We start from the raw sequence: 18,846 nt of genomic DNA on the forward strand, positions 1-18,846 counted from the left end.
GCAGATTTCTTAGCACCCCCATGGGTGGCATCCCAAAGTTTGAAAGTGGCAACCCTAGTGGGGGCTGCCCACCCCCATAAAGGTCAAATTCTAGAAACACTAAAAATATTAAAAGGCATAAAACTCATGTGGCTCGGTGGGTAACAGTGGGGCAAAACACCCCCACTGTTTGGGGTTTGATTTCTGGGCTCCTGCTTTACTCTCACCCTGTAACTGATAAATGGGCTCAGGCGATTCATAGATGGATGGAGTTATAAACTGTCTAGTCAACTTCATAATAGAATCTGAGATACATATGTTCAAAGACAGAAGTCTGACATCAAATGCTAGCACTGCACAGTAGCTCACTCAGGAGATAACCATTGCAAATTCGACAGGATTTGTGTGATATGGATGGAGGGAACATTAAATGTGTCATGAGGAACGTCTTTGGTGTCAGGCTGGGATAAGGAAATGTACGTTGATAAAAAATGTCTGTATTGCCACCGCTGAGCACTGTCGAAAAATCTCATAAACGGGGATGCCAAAGCCAATTTGCCATGCACTAGATAGACAGATGCATACATATATAAATTCTCCAAATAGCAAGAGTGAACTGGTATCTCATCTCATGCCTGGGGAAATTTACAGGAATGGCAGGCTGTACTGAGATGAGCTGTGATGAACTGTAATGTGACTGTGACTGCGATGGGGGGGGCCATCCTAGATTGCCCTTGTACCACCTATTAAAAATGTTAATCACAAAACATTTGTTTGCCCTTTTTACTTAAATTTGTGGTCATGGAAAACTGCAAAACAAAAAACATACACATACAACTATAACAATAATAATGCCTCTCTGTCTCCATTCCCCCCCCCCCCCCCCCCCCCGCCTAAGATGAGACTCATGTTAGCCTAGGGCCAGGCCTAAAAGTGGGGACTCTACTTAAGAAAGTATTGCCAAAATAAACACAATTGGATGGATATCCAGAGCAAGACATCTATTCTTTGGTCAGAAGCCTCCCTATCAAACTGGAAAAGAAGTGTTTTCAGGTTCTGCCAGCTGTCTCTCTGAGAGCAAACCTACAGTTGTGTGTTGAAAACACAGATCTTACAGTGGCACAGTGACTCAGTGGGCAGCACTGTAGTGTCACACCGTCAGGGTTGCTTATTTGGTTCTACTTCCTTGTGTGTGTGATGTTTTCAGTGTTTTCTCTCTGTCATGTGAGTTCCCTCTGGCTACTCTGGTATCCACCCACATTCCAAAGACATGCAGTTAGGCAAATCATTTACTGGCATGCAGCTCAGTGAGTTAGAGATACAGGCACCAGAAGGTTGTGGGTTCGAATCCCACTGCTGATAGACGATGGGCCCCTAAGCAAAGTGCTTAACCCTAGCTACTCCAGGGATGCTGGATGGTCCTGAGCTCCATATATACATGTGTGTCTGTGTCTCTCACACAAGATGGGGTATATGAACACTAGCCAATCTCCTTACAGGGTTGAATAAACCACGACTATTCTATTCTAGAATGTGTGTGTGCCCTGTGATTGACTGGCACCATGTCCAAAGTGTCTCCAGCATTGTGCATCGGATGGTCAGGGTTAAGCTCCAGGCTCCTCATTACCCTGTAGGGAAACAACAATCAGAAGTTGGAAGTACGATAATTTCTACTGAGAAACCTTTAAATCATACAGTATGTTAAAGCTATTAGTTATCAAACATGCATTATTAGGTACAGGTACTGGTACCTGGAATGCTTCTTTAGTCCACTGAGTCACTCACTAAGCTATGTAACAATGAATGACTGGACAGAATCTCCTGAGATGTTCAAAGACATTACAAAATATATATTATGGTACAATGATATAATAAAACACCTGGAGAAAAGGCACTATAATGGCAAGTTATGTTTTAAATCTTTATTTTTCCATACCCAGAATTCTAGGCTTCTGTCATGGACCTTATCTTGAGTATAACCCGCTGTCTAAACAGATATGTGGGCCTGTACTGTTCCGTCCATATCGCGTCTGCAACGGCAGGTTACGGTTCATTTCTCCGTGGCACAGCACAAAGGAGATTTTTTTTTTGTTTCCTGAAGAGAGGATGTTTTAAAACAAACCATTCTGTCATATTTGTTCTTAATATCACCAAACCGCAACACATTTTGGCCCAGGATTTGTCTGTTTAAACTCGTTTCTTTTAAAGCAGAATGAACATCTGGGACCATTAAATTCTGGAGCTGTGTTACAGCTTCATTGAGGCAGAAAGCATGAAAAAAAAACGCTGCACGTTTGAAAGTTCACCATTCTCAAATGGCCCGGTAGATATTTTCTGTAATACATTAAATTTGAACCCATTTAGTAAGTGCGCACATTCTGTGATATCTGCTGTGAGATTCAATTACGATTCAATAAGAGAAGACTGATAAATATTCCTATGTACTACAATTTATAATTTATTGTATTTACGATTTGGCCAGTAGAGGACGCTAGTGCGTAACGGATACAAGTATAGGCAAAAATTCGCCATTGTAAGCACAGGCAGACCAAACAATTCAGTATAAATGAATTTCCTATTGCTCTACAGTTAAATTTAGTTGCATTATATTTCCAACTAAAAAAAGTAAAAAAAAGTAATGCACAACGTTTACCTGAATGTTATTATACACAGACAACATTATTTTCCGTATTTCAGGGTCGTTGTATAAACATTACAATGAAATTATTGCTGACATATTATAAAAAAAACAAAGCAGTAACTTTAACAACAATAAAGAATAATAACAACAATAACTGTAATAATAACAACATTATGACTATTATTATTATTATTACTATTATTATTATTATTATTATTGTTATTTCTGTATTTTTTCATGAAAGAAACTACGCAAATAGCTAATGGGGATGTTTTCAAGGATCTCAGCGGTGCCCCCAGCACCCTTCAGATTGTGAAGAGGGAGGGTAACGTCTCAATGAAAGCAAGGTAGCGCTCCTTTCCATAAACAGACTGTCGGCGGACTCTCAACGCCACATCTGGCGGTTTATTAACATTTCCTAAACGATCAAGTATTTGTTTGTTTACACTTTGGATAACCGAGAAAAATAGATAAATACATAAAATACTAATGGAACAGTTCTTCATCTGAGTGGACTGTATATCGGAGCGTCTTTCTTTTCAGTGCTATTGGGTTTAAAGTTAACGGTGCAGCCACTGTAAATCCCCGAGGCTGGGACATTTTCCTCTATGTAACACAGCTGTTTTTACGCTGGATTTTTACACCACTGGATGTTTGCATAACACTATGGATACGCCGAGGGTATGTGGATAGACTATGCATTGTCTAAAATGGGTGCACAAAACGGGAAACAGTATGGAAGTGAGGGTAAGTTTGCATGAAGTTTGTCTGGTCTCTTCAGGACTGCAGAAACAACACCTTCTGTCGTCTCCATCTCTAATGCACGCTAGTAGTACATAGATGTGTTTTTTCCTTTAAATTTGTGAACACGTGCGCAGTAAATAAACGGTTTTATAATGATATAGGCAATGTGACTAGTAACTAGGACTAAACTGAAACGGTTTTAATATGCTCACTTGAAGTGAAGAGAATGAAAAAGAAATAGACAATAAAATGACGGCATATAACGTAGTAGTAGTAATAGTAGTTTAATGTTTATTGTGGCACGTGAAATAAACGCCTCGTCGCCTACATTTACATATAAACACTCGTAAACCTTCACATTGCACCTGAAGAACACAAAAAATACAATTTCTCAATAACTACACGTAGAGAATTTCCGGTATATACAATTTTAAGAGGAGACCTTAAACTGACACTAGCAATCCGTCCGTCCGTCCATCCATCTATCCATCCATCCATCCACATTAGTTTTAATTAGTTCTCCTTACTCTCCAGATGAAGAAATTGTACGTTTCTGCGAGACAGATCTGTGTCAGGGTTATTTGCTTTTTCTTCATAGGCATCGCAACGTAAATGTACAGGTCACTGGTTGTGTTGGCTTCCGGTTGTTTTCTTTGCCCCCACGATACTCACAGTCTTATTGTCTGGCCAGTACAGCGAAACGTGAGCTATTCTAAGAGACGCACGGACTGTTATTGCAGGAAGGAAGTGTGTTCGTACCTTAGGCTTGACCTCGGACTCCTTCGCTGTATTTATAATTTTTTTCCCCTTGATTTAATAACCATTGTGTGCTGTTTATCTTGCTTGAGGATTCTGCTCGCTTTTACAGTAGACGGGATTCAGGAAAGAGAACAAAGATAATTAATTACTTTTAAGTGCTCATATTAGTATTGTAGGAATCTGTGTTAGAAATAAATGTTTTTACTTTTGTTAGACAGCAAATTAAAAGGAATAGATGGTGGGCAAGATTTTCCCATGAGTAAACAAGTGGTTGGTGTTTAGTACATGGAAAACTAACATTTCATAATATATATAGCATTCGTGCCCTGTGATGGACTGGCATCCCATTCAGGGTGACCCCCGCCTCGTGCCCTGTGATGGACTGGCATCCCACGTATGGTGACCCCCTCCTTGTGCCCTGTGATTGACTGGAATCCCATTCAGGGTGACCCCCGCCTCGTGCCCTGTGATGTACTGGCATCCCATTCAGGGTGACCCCCGCCTCGTGCCCTGTGATGTACTGGCATCCCATTCAGGGTGACCCCCGCCTCGTGCCCTGTGATGGACTGGCATCCCATTCAGGGTGTCAATTTTGTCCACAAAGAGTAACTGCACTACATATTAAATGAAAACATTTGTTATTCACGACATGCTGAAACACGTGGGGAACACGCTGAAGCAGCATGTGCTAAAAAACTAGCTAACTACGATTTTCTTACTTGACTCACTATCTATTTACTTGATTTGAAACATCTGAGAGGGGCCGGGGGGGGGGGGGGGGGGGGGGGCAGCAGTGAGTAGGGCCCCAGAAACAAGAAATCCGTCCCTGCTTGGTGATCCAGTATCATTTAGGGTATGTCTGATCCTACTAAGCTGGTAAGGAGGGTTTACTTTGCATCAGATCCACCTTCACAGCTCAAGGTCATGGCTGTCTGACATCCGTCGTGTGACTGAGCCTATAAATTGTTTCCTGCACGCATCCACACATCTTCCCAAATGCCTATCCAGTAAGGTCTCAGAGAGCCTAGAACCTCTACTGGGAAAAGGGGGAACAAGGTAGGCAATTCTTACTAAATCCAGATATGACACTGGTCAGAAAACATGGCCTCAGAAGAAACTAACTCAGTGTGAATTCATTGCATTGTTGCATTGTGACACTGCTATGGAAGGAAAGTTATTTTAATGATGATTTAAAACTGGAGGGAAAATCTCTACTTTTTCTTCAAATGTTTAGATTTTTCATTGGCAGCGGCCCAGGCCTTATTTTGAGTTCTTCCAGATAGTTTAATAATACCAATTCTGATTGGCCAGTGACTTCACACCTGGCTCACAGGTGAAGGAAGGCAGGAAAAAGAGCAGGGCGTGGCCCTTGAGGACCGTGATTTGAATAATCTATGCTAAACGATTCTCCAAGCCTTCACAATATAAGTGACAAAGTAAATAAAAGGGAAAGTTGTAAGGTCAGATTCAAGAATGAGAGTCTGTGAAAAGGGCTAAAATTTATTGACTTTAGCACATGGTAGTTAGACATTCTGTGATTCAGTGTGGGGTAAGTGGTTTAGGGATCTGGATTTGTGGCCAGACATGGCAGTTACACACAACTGCATTACTGCTGCATTCTAAACTATAATTTACAGTTATTCAAAGTAGTATATATGTACTCTGTGTTAGAGGGATTGTGGAGTCCAATGAAAGAAAAACAGATATTTGCATTTGGTTTTTTAACTGGGAATTGAACCGATACACTAGCTTTAAGATGGACTGTCCCATTTTTACTGTTTTGTTTTACAGTAAGTATGCCTGTTCCTTACTGCAGTAAAAAGGGTATGCATTTGGGTAAGTCAGTTTCTCTAAAATGCCCTGTGATTGACTGACATACATTCTTTTAATTTGTACCCCATCTGGCCTGAGAAAGGCTGCAGGCTCCTCCAGTCATGTCTGAATAAGATATCCGAAGATAGACTGATGTGTTACTGTAATAGGTACTAATTTTCACCATTATGGTTTGTCTACTTAAGGCATCGTTTCCACCCAAAGATATTCCACTTCAAAAGTCACCACTAAAAAAGATTCTAGAGCTTTTAGTTGCTGCTTAGTAAGAGAATTATGAGGCATTTTCTGTGAATTTGATTTGTTTATTTCTGTGTAATTAAGTGGCTTGGCAATCACAGCATTGTACATTGTGCAACAGCTTAAGCTTAAGCTGGAATTCTGTACCAGCATTCAAGTTCGGTCAACACATGGTCAGTTAAATTTCCGTATAACCCTAAATCTCCCTGCTTTATGCGTTGTCATATGATTTACTCACAACCCTCGCTGTAACTTCTCGTTTTGTTATTACATTTCTCTTATAAAAGAAAAATATGGCCTTTTCTTTTCTATTGAGGGGTTTATTTTGAGGTCATTTTGTACTTTTATGGATTTAATTATAGGCATTTAAATGTGCTGATGGCCCAAAGCAATGCAGAGCATTGTGTAAAGAGGGCAATGTGGCCATTTTACTGTAATCTGCTTTGTTCTCCTGGAAATCTTGTTCTATCAGTCATAAATCCTTTATCAGTAATTAGCTGTAACAACATAAAGTGTATCTTCAGGAATGTTCTGGTAGATATATATGTTTGGGTCCAGAAAGGAGAGGGCTCAGAATTCTCACACGGTCTTGGCTTGGTCCATGCGTGATCTCAAAAAAAGGGGAGCATGTGATGTCCTGTGGTGACAGTTCAGCACATCACTTACAAAGCTGCACTCTCCCAACATGGTTTCTGTGTGAGAAAGAGAGATGAAGAGCAACAAAATTGCTCTTCAAAAAGTTGTTCATCCAGAAAGCTTAGCAGGCCGATCTTCAAACAGCTGGGATCCTTTCATGGTTCCTCCCAAATGTCCTTATGGAGTCCTGTCTTCATCTTCACCTGATGTAAATTTCCAATGAAATGTACAATGTGTGACATCAGCGGTCACACACTCTCCTACAGCCAACAATGAGGGCTCATACTGCCACTTTGTGGAGAAGAGAGTCTGAAGGAAATCTACAGGGGTTCAGGTCTTTAGAAAGCAGCCAGTTTCCTAGATATGCTACAGATTCCAAATATAGACTCTACTTAATGTACAATTGTAATCAATATGCTAAACTATTCAAATAGTCATGTTTTTAGGTGCTAAGATCGCTATCTATCTATCTATCTATCTATCTATCTATCTAAAGAGCTGGACTGAATGGCATTTTTATTTACGGGATGCAACTGTACCACACAGTCACATAAGCTTCTCACAATAAAAGTGACATTGTTTTTGAGATGCTCATCATGTATGTATGGTACATACTGTTATTTTTCTTAATTTACTTCATCAAACTGACCACTCTGTAAACATCTTAAGGTGCTTAAGTATAGCTGTTCTATTTAGATACATCGCAATCCAGTTTTGCAATGTTTTGACCCAAGGAAACTAACCATCTTGCATGTTTCTGAACCTTTTTTTTCCAGCCCAGAATCTAAACACAGTGGGTTACAAAGTAAACATTTGGATGACACAGAAAAAAAGGAAAGAAGTCATCATGCGTGAGCATGTTTTGTGGGGAAGAGTTCTTGGAAACACCAATCTGACACTAACAGAAATACTCTCGATCTATTCGTTAGAATGGCCAGGAAATCATACGACAGTTAGCAACTAACTTTAGGTTCCCTTTTATTTACAGAAGTATACCTAAGATACTCTGGATGACCACACCAGTGTGGTACTTTAAGGTACAGATTATGCTAACTGTTAGCATCCTGCTATGGTAGGATTAAGTCTGTTTCCGAGAGCCACATTTTACATGTTTAATGTTTTGGTTATCGTTGAGGCAAAATGTTTCTGCTTGGGTTTTGTGCAGACATTCCCTGCAAAGCTTTTATTTGAGATCTTCCCAGGCTGGTTTTGATTCGACACAATGCTGTTTTTTTTTTTTTTTTGTCGTTCTAGATTTATTATTTAATGAGACACAAATGAAGCTGGGTAACACAGACGTGTCCCCCTGCATTTTTAAACTGCCATGCTTCACCCTGTTAATGTGTACTGTAGAATATGTTATGTACAGTACTGTGTGAAAGATACTCAAAGGAAATGTTTAAAGCTATTTATCGGGGGTAACAAGTGTATATTTGCTCAGAACAAAAATACACAATCTGAAATTAGAACATTTGCGTATTAATAGTATTAATAGTGACACAATTAAAAACTAACAGGAATTTCTCGAGTGATACCTTGTTGGATGGCCAGAAGAACATAGCTTCAACCTTTTCTCAGTGGTACCTCAGCCATTTTGTGTATTCCTTAAATTTCATTCTCAGCTCAGTTAATTAGTTGAGTTTAAATAGGTTGGTGAAGTTTTGATTGGCCGTGTAATGTTTGCAAGAGGTCAAGTCAGAAAATACACTGGTGTTTTGCATGGTTGCTGCAAATACGGGGTGACTTTAGGAGATGTTCTGAAATGGCTACGCTGATACACTTTGACAGACATAATGTCATAGCTTTATGCCAACATAAAGATCATAAACATCATTTTCATTGACTGCCTAAGAATTTTGCACAGTACTGTCCAGGTAATCCTAATTTCAAAGACTTTTAACCTACAGCATTGCACTGAAGAAGCCCTGTGACTAGAGCAGTGGTTCTCAAGCTGGGTCCTCGGGACCCACTGCCCTGCTTGTTTTCCAGCTATCCTTGCCCTACACACTGCTGATTACCTGGATCAGGTGTGTTCAGTCTATCAGAAGCTGAAAGACAGCTGGGACTTGTGTGTGGGGCAGGGATAGCTGAAAAACAAGTAGGGCAGTGGGGCCCGAGGACCTACTTTGAGAACCACTGAGCTAGATAGTACCACAAAGGGTATATATTCTGTCAAACAGAACATGTTTCAATCCTCTGTAATTCACCGAGGGAGAATGAGCAGGGAATTCACTTAATGTACAGGTATTCCCTTAATTCCCATGAATTAAACCTCTCAGAGTACCAGGTAGCTAAATCAACTGGTTATTACATGGAAGTACTAGACTTCGGTTTAATACTTTGCTGCCGTTCTAGAGACATGCAAATAGAAAGAGGTACTTCAGTTTGTTACTGTTCGTTTGCTTATATTCTGATGTTAAATTGTTTGTTTTCTGAGCAAATATTCACATACTACCTAGCTGAGTAGTTTTCAACATTTTCTTCGACTCCTTACGCCTTTGGCACAGTAGTGCCGATAATTGTTTTGGGACTATTCCAATCATGGATAAATCTTGTCTGAAACAACTCAGTTACTAAACTAAATAAGGTTACTATTATTGTTATCAGACTGGAAGACAGAATTTTTTTATTAATATTTGCGATCATTTCCAAGACTACTAGGTGTCTGCTTTTTTAAAACATTCATCAACGAAGCATCCAGTAGCCGGAAGAAATTTGTTGCAGATTGGCTCTTGGCCGCTAAAAAGGTCATTAGTACGATAAGCCACCAAGAGCCAAAGGCAAGTGTGACGTGCCTATCACTGAGATGGCAGAACGAGCCCGTAAGACCCAAAAAGTCCTACCTGGATGGAGGAATGTAAACAAGGAAAACTCATCTCATGCTCAATCTAAAGGCAGCCATATCCATTGCATTACATTTATTTATTTAACGGACACTTTTATCCAAAGCGATGTACAATTGGGAAAGCATGGTCAGCCAGTCCCTGGAGCAAATCAGGGCTAACAGGCTTGCTCAAGGACCCCTTATTTGATTCGGTCAAATGATATCATTGTAATAGAGTCTTATATCACTATCTTATGTTACTGTTTTTGTCTGCTTGTATTGAGTCACTGATGACTCTGTGGTCAAGTTAAACAATTCACACACCTGAAAATGATGTGTCTTATAGTGACACTAACATTCAGCCTGAAAAAGGCTGCCATTTCACTGACATTCAGTAACTCGATGCAGCTCCTGCTATCAAGAAATCGACCGTTGTTGAGAATTGTTTACTGGTTTAACGATAGTGGTAATGTTATAGAATTTTTGCTGAGTATTTGTCTTTTAGAGACCACTTTTCAGTCCCAAAACTACCCGGAAACGGAATGAAATTTAAGTTCAGTTAGTAAATAGTTGTAGCTCCGCGGTAATACGCAGACAAGAAGTTTGTTTTAAATACAGGGAAATCCTTTATTCCATCGTTGCTCGATTCGTCCAGTGAAAACTGGTAATAAAACAACAATTAAACTGATGCTAATCTCATTGAACAGATGTCACTAAATCAACATAGCCAACTAGCAGGTTAGATTAGCTAAATATTACAAACATTAGATCACATACCTTGCTGGCAGCTTATTACCAAAGGAGCTAATTCTTCACTTCCTAACGTTCAGCTTTCTCCACGACGCATTTCCAGAACAATTCTTTAAACAATAACGTCATACAGCAGCTTAGAATAACACCTTTGTCACCGTTACACTAAAGAATTTGTTTTCTCGCCGTTCCCTCACAAAATGATATCCTATCGGAAGTGGCTCCCAACAAATGTTCCGCTCCAATGCTCCATACAAACTAGGCATATAACATGTGCATGGAAACAAATACCAAAAAGGAATAACCAAAAAAAAAAAAAACTAGCCTATGTATTCAAAATATGATTCGTTCTAGGGGCGGCGGTGTGGTGCAGTGGTTATCACTGTTGTCTCATACCTGTGGGACGCAGGTTAGAGTCTCCGCCTGGGTCACATGTGTGCGGAGTTTGCATGTTCTCCCCATGTCGTCGTGGGGTTTCCTCCGGGTACTCCAGTTTCCCACCGCAGTCCAAAAACATGCTGAGGCTAACTGGAGTCGCTAAATTACCCGTAGGTGTGAATGTGTGAGTGACTGGTGTGTGAGTGTGCCCTGCGATGGGCTGGCCCCCCATCCTGGGTTGTTCCCTGCCTCGTGCCCATTGCTTCCAGGATAGGCTCCGGACCCCCCGCGACCCAGTAGGATAAGCAGTTTGGAAAATGGATGGATGGATTCATGCTATTAAAGTAACTGATGACAGTTATAATAGTTATATAAAGCTTGAATTCTGTGTGTTACAGATGTTGCCACTATCAAGAGAATAATACAGGCAAATTCTGTGCTTTAATCCCAATTTAAAGGAACTCTAGTCTATTTTCAAGATTATTCTTACTTTTAGTGCTTTTATCTAATAACCAAGGTTCTGCCTAAATAATTTCTGATGCATCTAATGTTTTTTCATAGTTCTAGTCTGGGGCCAACATTTTCTATTTTATATCTATTTTAAAGAGCACATAAGTGCAAAAGCAATACAGACAGTACAAAACATACATGGGTAATAAGTAAACAAATTGTTTGAATGTTCTGCCTGTGCTTCTCTGGATAGTACAGGTTCCTCTTGTGGTGTTAGACATGTGGGCTATTTTGGTGTCTCTAAATTGCCTGTAGTGTATGATTGTGGGTGTCAGTTTGTGCGTGAGTGCAGCCTGCAATAGTCTGGCATCCTGTGCATACTGGACCCCAGCCCTGTGCTGCCTGGGATCGACTCCAGCCAGCCCACCACCCCATGACCCTGAGCAGGATAAGCAATTAGAGGATGGATGGATGGATGGATGGATGGATGGATGGACTGCAGAGGCACCATAAGGGGGGGTGTTAGGATGATTCCAAGGGCCCTAAAAAATTGGAATATAATGTGGTTGGGTTGGGGGCCACAATCTCTAGCAGCACCCCTGATAAACAGATAGATAAATACACACTGATTATTGTACTGCATGTAAAGTATTACGTTTACCATTGATGATAGAGGTATAATGTAGCTTATCTAATGGAAAATATAGGGAATCTACAGAAAATGCTTATGGCGACATTTCAGTCTTGGGGTCTTAAAGCAAACTGAAGGGAAAAGATTGTTTCAGTTACAACCAGAGGGAATTGGGCAGGGAGAAAGGAAAGGGAAAGGGAGGAAGGGGAATAGCTGAATGAGACACACACAAAGCTGCATATTATCAAGGATTAGCTACAGGAGAATGAAGGGACTTGTCACATAACCTTGACCTACCCCAAAACATCACTATCCTCCCTGCTTCTTTCACAGAGTATATTAAAGATTAGAAGAAATTGCCCCAAGTGTATGATTATGGGTCTCTTTTTCACAATAAGTCTGATGTCAACATTGAATTGGTCTAAGATGGTGGACGCAGTGATCGCAATGCAAAATTTGAGCCAATCAGAAATTGTTATTTTTTGTACCGGTTGAATAGCCCCCTAGTCTGGGTAAATGTGGTTTGCTGACATGAGCATTGAGGGCTACCATGCCATTTTTAAAGTGTTGATGGTTACCCTATTTACAGTGTAATTAAAGTTAATCTTAACCAACATTCATGGATTTTTTCCTGAAAGAATCCTTTAGTTTATTTTTGTGTGTGTACGTTTGGTACGCATGCATGCTAATATGCTTGATGACCATTGACAAGGTTCCGGAAAGTAGTTTTAAACTGACCAAAATCTGCCATATATCCTCCTGTTAAGCCATTTAAGGGCTGAATCAACCTCTTAACCCAACCCTGTAAAACCAATTAGGGTTGGCTAACCAGTGCTTTTATTTTATAGTGTATATATCCGACTGGCTGGGAATACATTTTAGCTAAACTGGGCACAGAATCTTTAGCGAATGTCTCAATGGTTAAATTAAGTAAGAAACTGAGACAATGGGTTATCTTTGCAGCTTTTCGTTTTGGCTGAGCAAAGATCCACAAGGAGTCGAATAGCAGAAAGAGAAGGAAAGGAAAGAACAGACGAAAAAAAGATGACATGAACTGAGGAAAAAATGTACAGTACTGTACATCCAATCTATAAACTCTAATCCAATTATAAATGAATGAATTTCCCATGCAGAAAACTAATAAAGAGCAGAATGTGTTTATTTTAACTGCCTGTTTTTAAAAGGATCATCGTTAGGTTAAATGTCCACATTTGGTGAAAATGTGGCACCAATGAAAGCATGTATTTATCTATGGGAATAGTCACTGTTCACTGGCAGTAATAATACTGCAATCATGGTTATTTGGATGTGCTTATGTAATCCAAGCCACCCAGATTTTTGGCCGGGAGAAGACAGAAGCGTAATTAATTTTGGTGCAGAGCCGTTGTCCTGGCTCCCATCTTGACAATTAGGTGGTGACGGGTGGGTTTGGACTACATGTCTCTGGCCTGTTTGCTTCCACTGTGCTCATCAGTTCCTGAAGTGGGGGTGGTTCAGTGGGTAAGGACAGCGTGCCTGTGATCAGAAGGTCGGTGGTTCGGATCCCAGGGTTGATAGAGTGATGTCACTTTTGGGCCCTTGAACAAATCTCCTAACTGCTACCCCCTTCTCATCATCCCTGGGACTGGCTGACTCTGCTCTCTCATTTGTACATCACTTTTGATAACATCATCTGCTAAGTAAAAATGTAAGGATATAAATGGGAGCATCTTATGGTATTCAGTTTCTTGGCTTGATCATCCTTCCATTCATCTCTCTTGCATAAGTACTTATCCACACAGAAACCTGGTTAACCTGGGGCCTATTGAATAAAGCATGGATACTCAGCAGGGGGACCCAGGATTCCATTTCATCCCTGGGCTTCTTGGTTTATAATTTTATTAAAATGAATATAAACCAATAATTGGGCAACACGGTCATTCCTTCAGTCCGGTGGGACTGGTGCTCGAGTCTCTGCCCTATTAACATGGTTGTGGAGATCTCATGTTCTCCCCGGGTTGTTGTGGGGTTTCCTTCGGGTATTCCAGTTTCCCCCCATAGTTCAAAAACATGCTGAGGCTGATTGGAGTTCAATCAAATTGCCCATAGGTGTGCGTGTATGAGTGGATGGTGTGTGTGTGTGTGTGTGTGAATGGTGTGTGAGTGGATGGTGTGTGTGTGAATGGTGTATGTATGTGAATGGTGTGTGTGTGCGTGTGTGTGTGTGTGTGTGTGTGAGAGTGGATGGTGTGTGTGTGTGTGAATGGTCTGTGTGTGTGACTGGTGTGTCAATTGGTGTGTGTGTGTGAATGGCGTGTGTGTGTGAATGGTGTGAGTGTGGATAGTGTGCGTGTGTGTCTGTGTGAATGTTGTGTGAGTGGATGGTGTGTGTGTGTGAAAGGTCTGTGAGTGGATGGTGTGTGAGTGAATGGTGTGTGAGTGTGAAAGGTCTGTGAGTGTGAAAGGTGTGTGAGTGGATGGTGTGTGTGAGTGAATCATGTGTGTGTGAGTGAATGGTGTGTGAGTGGATGGTGTGTGTGAGCGGATGGTGTGTGAGTGGATGGTGTGTGTGAGTGAATGGTGTGTGAGTGTGAAAGGTCTGTGAGTGTGAAAGGTGTGTGAGTGGATGGTGTGTGTGAGTGAATCATGTGTGTGTGAGTGAATGGTGTGTGAGTGGATGGTGTGTGTGAGCGGATGGTGTGTGAGTGGATGGTGTGTGAGTGGATGGTGTGTGTGAGTGAATGGTGTGTGAGTGTGAAAGGTCTGTGAGTGTGAAAGGTGTGTGAGTGGATGGTGTGTGTGAGTGAATCATGTGTGTGTGAGTGAATGGTGTGTGAGTGGATGGTGTGTGTGAGCGGATGGTGTGTGAGTGGATGGTGTGTGTGAGTGAATGGTGTGTGAGTGTGAAAGGTCTGTGAGTGTGAAAGGTGTGTGAGTGGATGGTGTGTGAGTGAATTGTGTGTGTGAGTGAATGGTGTGTGAGCGGATGGTGTCTGAGTGACTGGTGTGTGAGTGAATGGTGTGTGAGCGGATGGTGTGTGAGTGTGCCCTGCGATGGGTTAACGACCCATCCTGAATTGTTCCCTGCATTGAGCCCGTGGATTCTGGGTTAGGCTCCGGAACCCCACAACCCCGCCTAAGACAAGTGGCATAGAAGGTTGAATGAATGAATGAATGAATGAATGAATGAGCCATTAATGCTTTTGACCCATTTATTGAGGGAGAGACTCAGTCTGATTGGGCAGTAAATAGTGAATGGGAGGAAAAATCAAGGATTTTATTTGAGGTCTAGCAAACTTTGAGGTCCAGCAATCTGTCAGGAAATGATCAGAAGCCAACCTTTCAGGCTCAAACCCGAGGGATTCAGGCATGGAGATACAGATACGTAAACCTTTACAGTATATCAGTGCTTCTCACGTGTCTTGGCCTCACCGCAGAACATCCACACTGTCCCACTTCCTTTCACTAAGTATATTAATGATTAGAGGTAATTTTACATTGCATGTGAGCAAGTGTGTGTCCTGCAATAGGCTGGTGTGCCATCCGAGGTCTGCTTCACTTCGTCATCGATGCACAAGGACATGCTTCAATCCCCCCTTGACCTTGACCAGAATTGGAGGATGTTGGATAGATGGATGGTTATAAAAGAACGATAGAATCATCCCTCCTAACATGTGACATTGTTAGATCAGTCAGTTCTAACCACATTGTCATTAGGAATGCGTTCCATGTGTTTCAGAAAACCACAAGCGTTACGTGCAATTTGTCAATCGCGTTCAGGCAGAGGGCGGATTTTTATTGCTTTTCTAGTAACAGTCTCTTTTTTTTGTCAGAGTAGGATCCAAGACTTCTAGCACAACAACGCTCACAGATTTATTCTGGAAGGCGTGAGCAGAGTTTAGCCTGGTAGTCCAAACCATTTGGACGGCTGTTCTTGTAGAATGACAGTTGTACATTGGATCAGATCCCGTGAACTCAACTGTGACCTCAGCTTTAATGTTCCTGTGCTCTACCAGCAATTCTACACAAGCATTGGCCTTTGCCAACTATTATATTCATGTTTTATTGTGACTTTATCCAGGCTGATGTTTATCGAAGGTCTGCAATGACTGCAAGCTATCGCCATAGTTACATATCACGTGTGTTACCTAAATTGTACGAGAATCAAGTCCCATACTAATATTGTGAAGGAATGTCTTTTCTGTTTCCCTTTCCCTATTTCCCTGAATGTTAAGGGAATTCTGGACTGTTCTTTGCCCTGGAGGGTTGCCTTGGAAGATTCAAATCTGTAGATTTAGTACCTGGCTATGTGTATGATAGGTAGCAAACAAATCTCGGTATCAAACACAGTTTTACTATGTGGATGCCTGTTTCACGGAGACCCAAACAGCACAGAGCACCAGTCCTACTCTAAAGCAGGAATCCAGAAAATTCTAGGAATGCCGTTACCTGGCACACGATGGTCTCCCAGGGGCTTTTCCTGTTTGGCTGTCTTTGATTAGAAGAAAGAAAAGTAGACTCCCTTACAAAACGCTGATTCCATATTGTATTTTCATAGTAGTAAATACAATTAATTGAAGAATTCAATGTAGCTTGAAGTAAAAATTATTTTAAAAATAATGTTGTTTTTATTGTTTATAAATGATGAATTAAATAACAAACATTAATAATAACAGTCCTGATGTCATAGCTATTAAACTGGACTCTTGCTGGCTTCTGTTTATAAAGTACAATATATTTGTGTTTGGACAAAATCAGGGAGACTATCAAAAATAAAGTGTATTTTAATACAAACATGGCTAAAAAATAATGAAATACGTTAGTGTAACAGCTATCTGTCACGCCCAGCTCGTCCGCTCCTCGTGTGTGCCACGCCCCCTGAATACCCATGTGTGCTTCCCTGATCGACTCCAGCTTTGTCCGATTCCCTTGATTAGTCTTTGTGTATTTAAGTCCTGGTCTGACCTGTTCCCCTTGTCCGTCATTGTGGTTTGATGTGGTCTGGTGATGGTTAGTGTGGTTTCCTGTCTCTTGTTCCCGAAGTCCCCGAATAAACCCGTAGCGTTTCCCCGATTTCCGCCTGTCTCGCTCATTCCTGACCCGCCTACCCGCACTATCGCACTTCTGCCTTGAGTGATCGTGACACTATGATTCTGGGTAAAAAGTGAGAATAAGTTAAATTGAACTAAGTACATCACTTTGGATAACATCTCAATTAGATCTCAGTTGTCCTTTTTCAGTGATTATTTTTGTGGCCTGCAGGTCTCGACTTTTCAAAGCTTATTTCTTGGCTAAGGATGGAAACTACATTTGATGACGTTTCCTCAGCTTTCTGCTTTTTTTCTTTTCATTCAATGGAGGGGAAACACAAAAGAATCCAGAAAAGGGATATTTTTATGTTTATTGGAAACCATTAAACTCCCTAGAATAAAATTTCCTGCCAATATGTTCAAGTTAAGGCCTTCAAAACCATTTCTGTGCATGAAAACACAGAAAACCCTTTCGATTTTCGAACTCAAGTCAGACAAGACCCATGCAAGTCCAAAGCCACGAAAAATGGACAGGCAGACACTATAAAACATGTTCAACCTGCTCACTGTGTGTTACTGATGCATCTTACAGCTGCTCTCTTGTGCCTGATGTGATTACAGGAGGTGAAGAAGTTCTACGGTTTCTGGAGGTTTGACAGTGTGAGTGTGCAGAGAGGGTTCAGTGGTCGGGGAGCTTTGCTATCTACCAAATGTCGACCTGAGAAGCTCAGATCAGCAACACGTAGCTTTAGTTCTCAGCTCAGAATGGCAAAGGGGACATTGTTTCCGCTACGGATTCCTTCCTTTCTCTGTCATCAGGGTTGTCAGGGGATGCATGTGGATGGTGCCCCCCCCCCCCACACTGTGGGAAAAATGACAAAAACCATCCATTTTGAAAACATACCACCCCCTCACCATTCCCCCTAAAATTGTTCTGTGTAGTTTCACTCACATGTAAACCTACAGACTGTATTAGGGTTACTGCACTGGCTAACCCTATTTAATCACAGGTCAGGGTCACGCAAACCATCTTCACCACATCGCTTGGCAAATTATGTCATGGGGTACTCCATCCCTACCCCATTCTGCCAAGTTTTATAGCACCTCCCACAAAGATTTTATCCCCACCACCCCCCCTTCATATATTTTTTAAAGTTAACAACTGGCTGTCAGATACGTTAATCCGACACAACACACATTTTTTAGAGGTTGGGTTCAACCAGTTGGTGGAGCAACTGAGGGTTAATGAGCCAACAATGAGATCACTCTGCCTATGCTGGGATTTGAACCGGTGACTTTCTGGTCATAGGTACAGCACCCCAGCCCACTGCTCCAAACACTGTTCTCCCACCCCTATGTGTATTGTGATGGTGAGACTCCCGGCGCCCTGAACATGCTGCATCATTTCCCACAGGCAAAATCAGCTCGAGCGTCTCCTCTGACGTGAGCTCAGGAGGTACAGACCACACGCCTGAAAAGACCCCCAAGGATGTCTGCACTGGAGAAGGTAGGCATTTGCTCTTCACATAGTGGCTATCTTCGGACAAATTTGTGTATTTTAGGAAGAATTCTGAACTCAAAACGTACCAATGGAAGACAATAATCAATTAAAACAGTTAGATATGGATTTAGTTAAATTTTCTGCTTTGATTTCTTGAATATGCTTTTGGTTACAAAAAATCCAGAGAAACATCGGAATTTTCCATTTGTGGTATTTCACAGGATTCACTGTATAGAGAATGGTCAGTTTTCTACTTATTTATATGTCACGTCAGGGACGGATTATGGGTTGTGTGGGCCCCTGGGCAAAACGTTCGCGAGGGCCCCCCCCCCCACCAGCAGCACCACCACCACAACCACCACAATTCAAGGGCCCTTGGCAGCCAAACGCCCTCCCTATAGGGTCAGGGGCCCTTGTAGGCAGAGGATCAAAGAATGTAGGCCCTCTAAAATAGACAAACGAAAATACATTATT

General features: G+C 41.5%; 1 protein-coding gene across 1 annotated transcript in view; it reads left to right on the forward strand.

The window, feature by feature from the left end:
- The first annotated feature begins 2,954 nt into the window (after positions 1–2,954).
- LOC125705564 (F-box/LRR-repeat protein 7-like) overlaps positions 2,955–18,846 on the forward strand; it is a 61,215-nt gene continuing 45,323 nt past the window's right edge. Inside the window, exons 1-2 of the mRNA XM_048971933.1 lie at positions 2,955–3,367; positions 18,286–18,378. Coding sequence (XP_048827890.1) covers positions 3,304–3,367; positions 18,286–18,378 — 157 coding nt within the window. The 5' untranslated portion in view covers positions 2,955–3,303. The remainder of the gene's footprint in view (positions 3,368–18,285; positions 18,379–18,846) is intronic.

Source organism: Brienomyrus brachyistius, chromosome 1 (genome assembly GCF_023856365.1).
Source record: "Brienomyrus brachyistius isolate T26 chromosome 1, BBRACH_0.4, whole genome shotgun sequence".
Taxonomy (NCBI): Eukaryota; Metazoa; Chordata; class Actinopteri; order Osteoglossiformes; family Mormyridae; genus Brienomyrus; species Brienomyrus brachyistius.